Source organism: Solanum pennellii, chromosome 7 (assembly GCF_001406875.1).
Source record: "Solanum pennellii chromosome 7, SPENNV200".
Taxonomy (NCBI): Eukaryota; Viridiplantae; Streptophyta; class Magnoliopsida; order Solanales; family Solanaceae; genus Solanum; species Solanum pennellii.
In genome coordinates, this window is record NC_028643.1 from 7,540,780 (window position 1) to 7,556,314 (window position 15,535).

Consider the following 15,535-nt stretch of genomic DNA (forward strand, 5'->3'; position numbering starts at 1 on the left):
AATGAGTGGGTAGTGGGTTGATTTATAAATTATATTAATAAATTAAAATTATAATCAATAGTTGAACGCCAAGTATTTTAAAAAATATTTAAAGAGTTTAATTTTAAAACAATTAAAAAAGTGGTCAATTTTGAACTCAAAGGTGGATGACAAGGGTATTTTGGAGCCAATAGGTGGATGAAAAGGGAATTTTGTACCATTTTCAATACTTCAAGGGTATTCTAGGCCCTTTTCCGTTAATTCTATTAAGAAAACACAAACAATTAAGATCATAATTAAGAGAATGAAGTTTGCTCGTCTTTAATATTTTACTAATTTATATATATATTTTTAAAACAGTAACAATAAGCATCTTATCTTAACATAATCAAGTTAGCTTGTCTTTAGCTTTTATTAATTTAAGCAAAATGTTCAAATGAATTCTCTTAATTAATTTTTATTAGATTTTTCATGATTCATATTTTATTTAAAATTTAAAAATAACTTCATAATAATTTTGATTATCTCCCCCTGCTAAGCATATCTACAAATACATTTTAATGTTTTCAAGAATTGTTTTTGTCTTACTTTTAGTAATGATCTTGCTCTTATAATTTCATGCAAAAAAACATATCAATTATTCTCTTTTATATATCTTATTTTGTATCATTCTCATTAGAAGTAAAAATAATTACACAAAGCAGTCTTTGTCGATAGATTTTGCATTACAAGATTAAAGTAGAGGACAATTATGCTAAACATAAATATAATTGGTTAGAAATATTTTTTTTATGTGCTTTTAAGATGTCACAAATTTAAACATTAAATAATTTGAGGTTATGAAGGTATAAAGTTGGAAGTTATAGGTAATACTAATAAGTATTGATTAAGTATAGAGGTTATGAAAGATGAAGAGGTGTGAGTTTATGATAAAAATTAAATTAAAAATAAATATATAAAAATAAGAGGAAAAAGGTAAAAGAAAATGTTACATATTTTTTTAATAAACAAAAATACGTTTAAGTAAAATCCTCCACCATTTTTATGATTTATTGTATTATATGACATATTTTTTTTACCTCATTTTAGAAATTTCAAATATTTAAAAGTCTCCAAATATGCTTCTAATAATAAACATTATTTTTCGTAATTACTATCATTTTGAACAATATATACTTTTTCTCTTATTTTATATTATAAGAGAGATATCTATTAAGAGAAAAATTAATTAAAAGCAAATTTAAAAAGGGACATAGAATTAAAAAGTTAATCAAAAGGAATATAAATTTTTTTGAAATTATCAAAAAAAAATGTAATCGTACGGATATTTTAAAATAAAATTAAAAAATATTTAATTTTTTGTTGATTAAATTCTCAAAATTGTGAAACATGTGGCCTATAAATAATTTCTATATATAAATAATATAATAAATAATGCAACGTTAAAATTATGTATTTTTATCATATCATTGTTATGTGATTGTGAGATACGAAATTATAAGAGGATATTTGATTCTTAGCTATATAATATTTGTATTTAATATTTAGTATTTTATTTACTTTATATTGAGATGTGATATATTACTTTTTTTATTACTTATATTTATTATATATTTGTATAACATTCTTATAGCTAGTGAGGAGGAAGATATTGTTAGACGAAATTAGAAATAAGATATATTGCCGTTTTTTCAATTAACTAATTAATTTGATAAGAAATCAATCAACTCTTATTGCATCGGAGGTTTAACCGGAGAACTATAAACATCCTTACAATAATACCAACAAACATACATAAAATAATTAACTAATCAAGCAAAAATATTTAAAATATTTAGTTATATATGATTTGAAGGGGAAAGAAAGATCACGTTCTCAACATAACATAATTATGATCATTACAATAATAACAACAAAAAGACATAAAATTATAGTTAACTAATCAAGCAAAAATATTTAAAATATTTAAGTTATATATGATTTGAAGAGGAAAGAAGGATCATGTTCCCAACATAACATAATTCGATTCTTCAAATTTACAAAGTGAATAAAGACAATCAGTGTCGGTAGAAACTACAAGAATAAGAAAAAAAATCTCAAAAAACTACAAAGAGAAGCAAAAAAAAAACAAATTATATTTCTATAAAAGAATCATGATTTGTATGATCAACAATCCAACCTAATAATATCAAATATATATGTAATTACAATAGAACAAAAGTGATAATGATAATTAGACATGTCAAATCATTTTACCTCACAAAATCAAAATATGCAAAATATATAACATTTTTCATTATAGATCCCTCTCCTGCAAAAATCATATCAAAGAAGACAAAAAAAATTAACAAATCAAAGAAACAAAAAATGAAGAATAAGGAAAATAAAAATAAAATGACCATCATGCAATGTCTCAAAGTGGGTTTTTATAGGTGTAATATTTAGAAGTTATAATTTTTAAATTAAATATTTTGAAGGTTATGAATATGAAAGGTTAGGAGTTATATTATTAAATTAAAAGTTAGCTGTTATATATATTATTAAAAGGTAAGGAGGTGTAATGCTCATTAAGTTACTTATTAATAGTAATATATATATATACACATAATATTATTGTGTAAAAAGAAATAATCTAAAAAGCCCTATTTTTTTAAACAATATATATATATTTTTCTCAACATTGAGGCATGTCACATAGGCGGATTGAAGATCCTCATTTATATATATATATATATATATATATATATATATATATTGATTGATTTATCGATCACAAACTTTTTGTGTCAAATTTTGTTTATCAAAGTTTTGTTTTTTTATGTTCCCTGAGAAACAACATGAGTCATTTCTTTGTTTATGAGAAATAATTAGTGACTACCGTCATCACCATCCTCCCATCACTAATTCATGTAGTGAGTAATCTATTGTTTATTACTTAGTTGTAGGTTAGTGGAATAATTCCTACTTTTATACAAGTATCAGTCATGCACGAATTAGTTATTCATGTATTAGTTATTTCATTTTTATTCTAGAGGAAAAAGACACAAATTTACTTTTGAACTTGTCTCGAAAAGTTACTTACACGCTTAAACTAATATAGTAACCTGTTACACACATTTGCTACTAAATAGTGATTTTTTTACCCCCTAAGACGTGTAGCACCACTCTCATAATGAAAGATGTATCGCATTGCGCCACATCAATGTCATGTCACTGCCACATCAGATACAATGTCAAATTTTTACTAAAATTCTCCTTATCATTAATTATTTCTTCTTTAATGAACATCACCATGAAAACACAACCATTGTCGCCATATTACTACTAAATCTACATTTTCACCATGAAAATCAAAATAGTCGCCATTAATTTATTTTTTTACTTTATGTACTTTTTTATTTTATTTTTTGTCACGTCAGTTTTAGGGGGTAAAAAAAATTATATTTAAATAGTAAAGGTGTGTAAGGTCGTCAGAATAGTTTAAGTGCATGTGTAACTGACTTTTTCGAGACGAGCTGAAGGGTGAATTTATCCCTCCTTTTCCCTATCCTGTATAAAATAATACATAAATTTCCTTTTAATTTATACATGTATTAGTGATGCAGATATTGAAATTGTCAATCAAATGTTATATTGATTCTTTTACATAAATAACTTATTTTTTGTCAGTCTATCAAAGTCATATAAGTTATAAAATTAATATATTTAAATAATTTACTTCTTATAAAGTTATACATGTACTCGTTATAAGGGTACTACTGATATGAGAAGAGCTGTTCAAAATCGAATCGAAATCGATAAGTCGAATCGATAAAAAAATTATTGGTTTATAGTATTGAGTTATTGATTTAGTGGTTTTGATAACAGTTTTAATTTTTTTTGTTATCGGGTTATCGGTTCTTAACGGTTTGAAGTTTTTTCTTAACGGGTTAACTGATAACCCGATAGTAAATGAAATAATAATATTTATATCGTTTTGTATATAAAGTCCTCGACTTAGAGTTTGATTTTCTACTTTTATTTTTTGTTGTCTCAAACACTTGGTTATTCTACAATATAAAAGTGTTTGCTTTTGAACAAGATGTAACTTGTGAACTCAAGTGCATGGTTTATTTGGTCTGTCACCTTGGTTCTAAGTAATTTTCAATGTTTCTTTTGTCAAATCTTAACGGTTAAACCGATTAACAATAAAAAATCGATAATTCATTATCTTAATGGTTCTATAACTGTTTAGTATCTCTACAAACTGATAACTAATAAACCAACTCGATAAACTTTAAAATAAAACCTAATCAACCGATACACATCCCTAAATATGAGTATTAATTTATGCCGGATTTAGTTGTACATAAATCTCTTTGTGTGCCCTTCAATGGACCTTACGAAACTACAAATACTAATATATAATTTTTTAAAAAAGAAATAGACCCAAACAGGACGCTTGCTTACCCGGTTTCCGAAGCAAACAGAGAACCCACAAAACCACAAACCTCTTATCGCCTTTCCATTCCTCCGATCACCGATCATCAAACAAACAAAATCCGGTAAGTTTATTCCTTTTTTTGTCTCTTATTTCTTCCATCAATGTTGATTATGTTCTCTTCAATCTTCAGGTTGTCTCTGTCTATGTATGTACGATTTTAGATTTTTTCTTTGGGTATTTTAGGTAACCCTAGGTATCGAGATAATTGAAACTGGAAAATTGATTGTTTCGTCAAGAATTTCGATCGGATTGTGTAAATTGATGTGTTTTTAGGTAACGAGTATGTTCTCGCTTTAAAACCCTATTTTTTGTTTCTCCAATTTTTTTTTATTGCGGTTTGTTATTTGGTTGTTATTCTCTCTTTAATTCGGTAAGTTTTATTATAAAATTACATTCTTTTTGGTATTTTTTGTTTCTGTGGCTTAATTTTTCATTTTTAAAATTCTCAGCAATGTTTAAGTTCTCATTCCTGGCTGAAAGGAATTCTCCGTTGGCGAATATGTTCATTTATATTCCAGTACTGGAATTGGAGCTGAATCCATTTAGTTTGGGGTTGGTTTGATTGTATATTGGATTAGTTTCCTCCATATTTTCTTGTAGGCTTTCTGCTTGCTACAGTTATTAAGAGAATTTTTAGAAACACATCTGGTTATATACTTTTTTCGGGAAAATGTATAATGAATAGAATAGAGGATAAAATTGTATGAAGAATTAAAAAAAGAAGAAGAGTTAAATTGGGTCTAACAAGAGTTTTTTGTGGTATTTAAAATTTAAAACCTTTAATGTAGAGCAGGATAAGCATTTTAGGATGAATGGGAATCTTTAAAGTGGTTACTATTTGTTAAATTTTCTTTTGACTGGTGTCGTGTTACCTGTTTGCAGCCCATCTGTTGTTCGTATGTTTTACACTTTGTGCTGGATACATGGTGAAATTTGAAGGAAAAGTTGTGTATTCTTCGCTTGCTAATTTGGAAAAAGACAATGCGAAATTTCAATTTGTTGAAGATGAAGTTGATGAGGATTCATGGGGTAGAGTCCCAGAAGATTCCCATGCTGCAGGTAACAGTTATCCACATGGGTACCCAATGATCGAATCTGATGATGTATTGGATAGGAGCTATGGTTCTGGTAATGTCCCATATAACTTTGTGCCGCAAAGTGGGCCTCCTGAGGTCAATTTAAGAAACGTCTTGAGTGGACTAGTTGCTATTGTTACTGGGCAGAATAAAGTTCAAGTTTCAAATACTGTTCCGCAGTTACCTAGTTCTAATGTTTCATTCCTTGGATCTGGTACGAATGGAGATACTTTCTTGCATTCATCAGTTTACATACCAAGTGCTCCACCGCTAGTTGAGCCAAGTGCATTTAACTACAGTGCTTACAAGGATGTGTTGGAATCTGAGCCTCCAGAGTGGCTTCCTGACAGTTCAACAACTATTTGTATGCAATGCACTGCGCCTTTCACAGCATTTACTCGTGGAAGACATCATTGTCGGTTTTGTGGAGGAGTTTTTTGTAGGACATGCACAAAAGGGAAGTGCCTGTTGCCCATGAAGTTTAGGGAGAAGAACCCCCAGAGAGTGTGTGATACCTGCTATGATAGGCTTGACCCAGTGCAAGGCGTGCTCATCAACACCATCAGCAACGCTGTGCAGGTTGCAAAGCATGATGTTATGGATTGGACTTCTACAAGAGGTTGGTTGAACCTTCCTGTGGGTTTATCCATGGAGTATGAGATATACAAGTCATCAAACACTTTGAGGACGTATGCACAGGTCGATTCTCTTTACTACTTAGGCGTTTTATTTTTTGCTTTTGCTGGCTTTTATCTCAAGAATCAACTCTCTGCCTTTTGTTACTGTTGAGGTGAATATTGTAAGTTTTTGTATTTTCCATGCCTTATCTATGTATCAGCTTTTAACCTGCACCCTGTCCTCTTATTTTTTTTGTTACAATTTGAGCCTAATCTGTTTGTGGTTTTGCAAATCCATAAAAGAGTTCATTCAATGAAGGGTAAAGAAACTTTTTGTGTATTCTCTTCCTTTCTTTTATTGAAAAAAGAACATAATTGAAACCTAAGGGTGGAAGGAGAATCACATCCAATGGCATGCGTGATCTTCAACAAGATGTTGTAGGATTTACTGCCGTTCCCTTTTTTAAAATGAATTATTATTATGAATAATTGAGTTAGCTCATGGTTATCAATAAAATATAAATAATCGAGTTAGCTGATGCTTATTATTTCATTTTGCTATATAGATTTAGGGTATTGTTCAATGTTATTTTGCGGATATTTTTCTTTTCATGAATTTGTACCTTTTCTCGTACATTAGTTCTCGATCATTCAGTATTCAGAGATATAGTGCAACATATCTTCCAATCATTGCATGATCTACTTTGTATTTAGTTTAAGCGCACGTTTGGAAATTCATATGGGAATTGGATTTGAGTGTAATTAGGTGTGATGACACAGTTTAACATGTTTGTTTGGCCAAGTAATTACTTGGTAGGGAAGTGGGTGTTACTAGAGAGCACTTGACTACCTACTAACCTTAACCCTCGGCCTCCATATCCTCCTACCTAGGGTCATGTCCTCAGTAAGATACAGGTGTACCATGTCCAGTCTAGTCACCTCTCTCAATACTTTTTTGGCTTGCCTCTACTTGTTCGTAGACGCACCATAGTCAACCTCTTAACACCTCCTCATTGAGGTATCTGTGCACCTCCTCTTTACATGTCGGAATTATCTTAACCTTGCTTCCCTTATCTTGTCCACCATGGAGGTCACTCCCACCAGTTCCTAAATATCTTTGTTCCTAACCATATTTTTCATAGTATGTTCACACAACCATCTCAACATCCTCATTTTGTTACTTTATCTTCTGAACGTGCTAGTTCTTCATCAGCCGACGCTCCGACCCATAAGACATAGCTTGCCTAGCAGCCACTCTCGAAAACTTACCTTTTAAGTCTTGGTCGTACATTCTCATCGGACAAGAACACCAAATACAAGCTTCCATTTTATCCATCCCACTCCAATATGATTGTAACATCGTCATCACCCCATTTCCATGGATTATTGACCCAATATACCTGAAACTTTCTCTCTTTGGGATTACTTGTGTATCAATCCTCACTTCCACATCTTCCTCGTGAGTTATGTCATTGAACTTCTATTCCTACTATTTTATCTTAGTCCTGCTCAACCTGAAACATTTAGGCTCCAGGTTATATGCCTCCAAACCTCTAGCCTATTGTTAACACAAATGCATGTCTCATTCATCAATACTATGTCATTTGCACATAGCATACACCATGGAACCTCACCTTGGATGTGCCGCGTCAATTCATCCACTGCCAAGACAAATAAAAATGGGCTAAGACAAGTTAGGAGGGTAATCATTAAAAAAAAATAGAGAACAAGGTGCAAGTTAAAAAATGAGTCATATAATAGAGGTGCAAAATTTAAAAAAAAATTGAATAGTGATGATCTTTTTTTAGTTTCATTGTGAATGCTCTCTCTTCAGTCACACACTCAGAGCTCATCTTGACATTCCATAGTCCCTCTTCCTTTAAGGTTAGAACAAGAATGGTAGTGTTAGAATATGCTTCTGCAATCAGAACTTCAGATTCTTCTCTGATTTATTTGAGGACCCCAATGTGCAACTTCTACCTTGTAATGCTGATTAAATCTTGTAATGCACAGGTTGCTCGGTTGAATCCTGAGAGGTCCATACCCGGTGCAGTTTTAAAAGGAGCTAAAGGTCTGGCAATATTAACGGTTGCCAAAGCTGGGATGCTTCTTACTTATAAATTTGGCTCTGGCCTGGTGGTTGCACGAAGGTCTGATGGTTCATGGTCTGCACCATCTGCTATACTATCAGCCGGTTTGGGATGGGGTGCACAGGTATACTCTAAATTAATGGTCTTTCCTAATGACACTCCTTCAGTTTTCATCAATTCAGATAGTATAGAAGAGTTATGATAGGAATTCAGTTGAATTGAGTGATTAGGTTTTGTCCTTAATCAGATTCATTTTCTGTTTTGGCAAAGCTTGGGTCTTGGGTCTCTGAAGGTCTTTTGTGTTGTAGAGGATCAACGAAGGTTCATGGACATCTCATAAACATTTTGTTTTATCTTAATTGACAAACATTGTTTTATCTTAATTGACAAACATTGTTTGGTTCTTCCTGAACTAAGAATTCGGTTGATTCAATTGAATTAAACTTTTTTCTCCTAATTAGCTGAATAGTCAAGCACATATTTATTGAATCGTCTTTTTGTGTTTTTTGTTTAAATTTGTCCTCCTCGTCCTTACTCTAAAAGGTTGATATTCACCTTTCTACAGATTGGAGGTGAGTTGACGGACTTCATTATTGTGTTACATGACTCTAAGGCCGTGAAGACATTTTGCAGCCGCATGCATTTTTCTCTTGGTGCTGGTTGTAGTGCTGCAGCTGGTCCAGTTGGAAGAGTTGTGGAGGCAGATCTGCGAGCTGGAGAGAAAGGTTCAGGCATATGCTATACTTACAGTTGCAGTAAAGGTAATGTTATTGCATTTCTTTCAAGAGTGAATGTTATCACTTATCCGCAGTACTGTGGTTGCCTCTTAATGGGAACTTAACTTAAATAGCCGCCTGCCCAAAAAAATAGCCGACAAATGTATAATACATGTATATTTCTGGTTGAGCGGCCAAACATGTAATTTTCCCCCTGCTTAAATCACTTGGGGTTTGATTTGTATGTTTCAGGTGCATTTGTGGGAGTCTCACTTGAGGGGAATGTCGTTACAACACGGATGGATACTAATCTCCAATTCTATGGAGATCCTTACCTCACTACAGCTGACATTCTTCTTGGAACTGTAGAAAGACCCAAGGCTGGAGAACCCTTATATGCAGCTCTCAAAGACCTATACGAAAGCTTTCCACTACGACTGAAGGGAGTCCTCAACGATTAAGATGGTGGGATGTTTTAAGCTCTTTCAGCGTCTCTTGTTTCATACAATGAGAAATGTACAGTATTTGGTTTTACAGGGTAAATGAATTTGCTTTTGAAACAGGATAATATTTTTATTTCCTTGGATATAAACATCTACACTTGTACATAAATAGTATTTGTGATATACGGTTATAATTCTGGATTATTTGGGGTTAATTATCAGGGTGGGTATATATCAAATAAGACTATACTTGGTATTTCAGCATTTGTAAGTACTAAAATTGATTTTTCTTCTTATTCTACGATTTATAAAATATAAATATCAAGCTGCTGAAATTGTAGGTAGACAGCTTAAGACAAGTCTGAGTCAGATGTGAGTAATAACAACATATTGATCCAGTATAATCCCACGAAGAAGGGTATGAGAAAGGTAGAGTGTACGTAGATTTTACTATCACCTTAGAGATAGAGATGTTGTTTGGCTGAAGAAAAAATAGCCAAAAGTAGTTTAGACAAAGAAATAATGGAAATGAAGATAATCATGGTATACTAGCCAAAAGTAATTTAGACAAAGAAATAATGGAAATGAAGATAATCATGGTAAAATACTGTAGACATTCTGACAAATCATTCTAAAAGAATAGTCATAACCAGATATAACAATAACAAAAGATATAATGCATAAATGTGCCCTTTAACTTGGCTTCAAATCACATTTTATGCTCTTCAATTTTGGATGTGCACAAATGAACACGTAAATTTGTATAAAGTTGAACAAATAGACACTCATATCCTCCATGTCATTTTTTCTCCTACATGGTGTCCTACGTGTATTCTGATATGTAGGACTCATGTGTTTACTCATGTGTTTATTTATTTAAAAGTTTGATAGTTAAAATGTTTGTTTGTGCATTATGAAAGTAAAAGGTCAAAGTTAAAATTTGAAGTCAAGTTTAGGGTCTAATATATGTATTATGTCATAACAAAATGTCAATGCTCACTAACTAATTTCCTAACCTAATATATGTCATTTATAACATCCTATTTAAGGCCGTGTGTTATATAATGTTTAATCACCTCTCCCTAAAGTTGAGTAAATAATACTTGGAGCTGACTTATTTTTAAGTAATTTTGACTCTTTAACATCTTTTTTTAAAAAAACAGTATACACCCCTTAAGAAATGAGTGATCTTTTTATTTGATTTAGAAAGATCATAATAATTGAGGGGGAGTACATGTGCTTGTTAAGAAATCTAATATCACTTATCCCCAAATTATTATTTTTTTAGGCCCTTTTTTAAAATAAAAAAAAAAGAAGAAGAAAGATGAGGGATGATTGATTGCTCAAGGGACAATCAAGGACTTGCCAAGTTGGCTAAATTTGGATGATTAAAAATTGAAAGCGAAGTGCAAAATTGATGTTGAATTGGACGGCAAGAATTCTTTCATTTTTTTTTTCTTTTTGGTAGTATTGACCCACATATTTTTTAGAGACGAATAATTACAAAAGAAAACAACAAATTTAAGAGCAAGATTTTTAAGAGATATGTATCACAATAATTTAGGAGAGAAAAAAGACATGAAATATATAATATCTATTGTATCTAAAATTTGAAAAATATAGTGCAGAAATATATTAGAGTCGAAATTTTTTAATAAAATTGATTAATTTTTAAAATTTTTGAATAAGTGGATAAACTTTGTGAAGAAAAAAAAGCAATCATGTTACTTGATATAGAACTCGCCAAATGCCAACTCACATGAATTCATATGCGACGGAGTACTTAGCATTTGTGATCATCATCATCATCATAATAATAATAACTAATAGTAATAATAATAATGACAGTAATAGTAATAATAATTATAATAAGTGTAGCTAAATATTTATTTTTCAAGAATGTTCACTTTTGCAGGAGTTTCCACCTTTTTGCTCACTTAGTGACTCAAACTCACAATCTTAAGGTTAGAAGTGAGAGATGCTTAGTGCTTTCCATCTGAATAATAATTTCGTCTTATTTTCAAAATATTATTTCTTGAATTTATAATTTTTTAAAAACAATTCTTAAATATGGACATCGAAGATATCCTTTTAAAAGTTGCCCATATTTAAATTGTGGCAAATTAATCTTGGGATGTTAAATGAGGACTTCTATAAACAGAATCCTCTTAGTTAGTTTTGATTATTCTTTTTTTAAAATAATGCTTCTATGAAGAACCACCTAAGTACTTGAATAATATTTTATTATTCTCTTTTAAGAACTCTAAAAACTTATTGATATGTTTGATAATGACAGATAAGTTAACATCTTTCAGTGTGTTAATAAAATATGATAGAAATTGAAATATTATATTGGATTGAAATTTTTAGTATTGTCATTTCGATATGATACTTGGCATGTATTTTAAGTTTTTTTTACTAATAAAATACTTGATTAAAATGTATAAAATAGTATTGGTAAGAAATGGGAAAATACATACAATCCCCCTGAATTTGGTGGGAAAACTCACTTTAGCATTTTAACTTTATGGGTAATTATTTACCCTCTAATCTCTTTTCAAGTGAATTAAAATCCACCATAATATAATAATACCAGTCTCACAATGCCAAGTGCATTCTACACGCATCATGTCATTGATACGTCAGCGTCACATCAGTGTCACGTCATTGCCACATCAGCATCCCATTCAACATATTTAAATTTTGATTTTTAATTCTTTTTTGTTTCTTTTTAGTTACTCATAATTTTAGAAAGTAAAGAAAAAATCTCAAAAAATAAGAATTAATATAAGAAAAATAATCTTTAAAAAAATCAATTGAAAGAGATTCAAAATCTCAAAACCATTCTCACAAGAACACTCAATTTTTAAGACACAAAATTAAAACAAATAAATAATAACAATTAAAAATTTAATTTGAAATGAAAAATTTGTAGAGTTTCATTGAAAAGAGCTTCAAGTTCATCCTTTTCAAACCTTACCATAAAGACTAATATTAATTTGAAGCAAGAACTAATTAATGACTTTCCAAATTTTTTCTTGTTCATCATATTTTTTGAATTTAGTGATAAAAATTATAGGAAATGAGGGTGGGATGGGACGTCTTAAAGAAGGAGAAAAAATATGAAAAGTATAACAAAGAAAAAGAAAAAGAAGAAAAGTGTAAAGTATCGAGATTGAAAGACAAATAAAGGGTAGGAGTGGGAATTCGTTGGGGTTGGGGGTTGGGGGTGTCGAAGAAGAAGAAAGAGTAGTGCAAATGGTGGTTGAAGGCGGGAGGGGTGGATTGGGTGTGAGGAAGATGAAAGGACGGGAGGTGGGGGTGGGGTTGGTGGTACTAAAGGTTGGGGGTGGTAGGGTATGAAGAAGATGAAAAAAAAAGATTATTGGATAAAATGAAAATAATTGGGATCCACTCATTCTTTTTTTTCTTAATTTTTTATCTTTACGCGTCTCATTTTTTTTTTGACTTGTCATGTCAGCGATTTGGGTGTATTTTAATTACTTGAAAAAAGATTAGAGAGCAAATAATTATCCATAAAATTAAAGTGCTAAAGTGAGTCTTCCTGCCAAATACAGGGGGATTTTATGTATTTTCTCGTAAGAAATTAATAATTTATATGATGTATGAATGTTGGCTAGTACTTTATTGTTTTTTTCTTTTTTTATTTCGATTAATATTTTTTTATATATAATTGATTAACAATGATGTTTTTTATATTTTATTTTGAATACCTTTATATGTGAGATATTTTTGAAAAGTCAAAATTATAATTATCATTATATGAATATTTAAAAGTTAAACTAAATATAATTATTAACTTATCATACTCCAATTAAATTTACTGAACCAAGATTTCTAATATTATACCATATTATATCATGTCCACTCGACTTCTCATTCTCTTTCGAAATACATTATTATCCCCTTTAACTATAATATTTTTTTAAAAAAAATCACTCAAATTTTATAAAGGTCCTAATATCTCCTTAAACAATTTAAAAATGATAATAGATCTCATTTTTCGATTAAGCCCAAGTATAAAAAAGAAAGTGCATACACGCACCAATCAATAATTATCATGTGTCAATTAAGTTAATTTTAAAATTTTATTTTCTGTTATATTTCTTATTCATTTTTTAAAATAAATAAATAATTTATATTTTCTTCTTCTCCAAAAATAACTCAACAACAGACATTCTTTTCACCGGCGGTGACAATTCTCTCGCGCCGCCACTGTCATAATATTAATAATACATCTCAACAATAGCTAAACAAATTTGTAGGAGAAAAATTTCTTCTATTCTCTCCCCTAATTACTCTTTTTTTGGTGTAATTTTTACTCAAAATCAAAATGTCTTGTAATTGCAATAACTGAAAATCTTTCTATAATCCAAATGAGTATTTTCTATTTCATTAAACATTATACCGGGGATTCTCTCTCAATTAAATTTTTTTTCTCATAAAAAATACAATAAATCAAATAGAGTAAGAAAAATCATATTTCTAACTAAATAAATGCTAAAATAAATATAATAACAATTTTTGTTTATCTCACTCCCCAGTTCCCACCAGCACACTTTGTGTGCCACATAGGATTATTAGGGTAATTAATTAACCTTAAAAAAGAATAAGGGAATATTAAAATCTTTTCAAAGTTTAAGTATCTTCTTAAAAAAGTATTATAATTAAATGATGTAATAATGTATTTCCTCTTCTCAAAAACTAATTTGATTTTTATTATTTTTATTATATTTCTCTCTCCTCACACTTTTTTCATGTAATGAAAAGCCATATATTCAACTCTTTTAGGGAAATTCTAAGGATATAACAACATAAAATATTACACTACATAATTCAAATATAGTATTAGATCATATTATATTTGAGAAAAACATTATACATGACTACTGTATTTAGTGTGGAAGGAAAAACCATTTTACTTTTAATTAATTAAATTTTTAAAACATGTTTTATATAAGAAAAGAAGTTTCATACAGAAATAAGAAAATTGACTTTCCTAATGAATATATCATAAACAAGTTATATAAGTGACATTTTATTGATATTATTCTCTCGTACTAACATATCTCATTTTCATTCTTATTTTCTCCACCTCTGATATTCTACTTTTCATCTTCACATATATAGTATTTGTTTTGACTATAAAAAGTATTAAATGAATCATTTAACAGATAATAAAGCAAGAAATTATTGAATTATACTAATCACCGTATCAACCACAACCAACGTGTTAAAGTACTTGTACAAACGTGTATAATAATATATAAAAGGAAATTAAAACAAATATGCTCCTGAATTGACGTAACTGATATGTAGATATCCTTCCTCATACTTTTGGGACATTAGTATCCATGTTGTTAAAAAACTAGAGCATATACGTCATTCATTCTAACAGAAGACTAAATAGGGACACGTCACACGATCTTATTCGTTGAATCAATATTTAATAAATATCGAGTCGATTTATAAGATTATTAAATGTGTCTGTCCGTTCATTAGTATAAAAGATATATATGCTCTAGTTTTAAAGAATAGAAATACCAATATTCCAAAAATATAACAAAAATATTCGTGTACCATTTATGATAATTTGAAAATTTATATATCGTCTTTCCCAATATAAAATATGCTCATACATAAATATGGCTAAATGGAATATAATATTACTGAATTATGTGACGTGAAAATTTTCTCCTAATAAATATAGAATGTAATTTTTTTCCTGTTGTATGATATACATGTTAGGGTAGTTATTACATATTGTAGTGTATAGCATTGTTAATTTAAATACATACGAAATTTATTTTAATTAATATTTAAATTTTATTGTGTTATATTTATTTAAATTTATCGCTAAATAATTGTAAAATATTCTTTATTATATATTGATTGATTTGATGTAATCATGTCATTTTTTTAATATCTTTTTCTTATATCAACACTATTTTTATTCAATATCTTATTTATCTTTTATAGCATTTCTCACTCTACGTTGCATCCTATTTATATTATATATTTATCATTTAAATTATTGATGCTTAACATTTTTTAATAATAAAGAATAATGTGAAGTGTTCAAATATTAGACTATATTAATATTAATATAA

General features: G+C 29.5%; 1 protein-coding gene across 1 annotated transcript; it reads left to right on the top strand.

Annotated features, from left to right (window-relative positions):
• The first annotated feature begins 4,362 nt into the window (after positions 1-4,362).
• Positions 4,363-9,668, top strand: LOC107026419. The gene is made up of 5 exons (XM_015227381.2): positions 4,363-4,523; positions 5,345-6,237; positions 8,169-8,369; positions 8,811-9,006; positions 9,214-9,668. The coding sequence occupies exons 2-5, from the start codon at positions 5,386-5,388 to the stop codon at positions 9,420-9,422; spliced, it is 1,458 nt and encodes a 485-aa protein (XP_015082867.1). The 5' UTR covers positions 4,363-4,523; positions 5,345-5,385; the 3' UTR covers positions 9,423-9,668.
• The last annotated feature ends 5,867 nt before the right edge of the window (positions 9,669-15,535 follow it).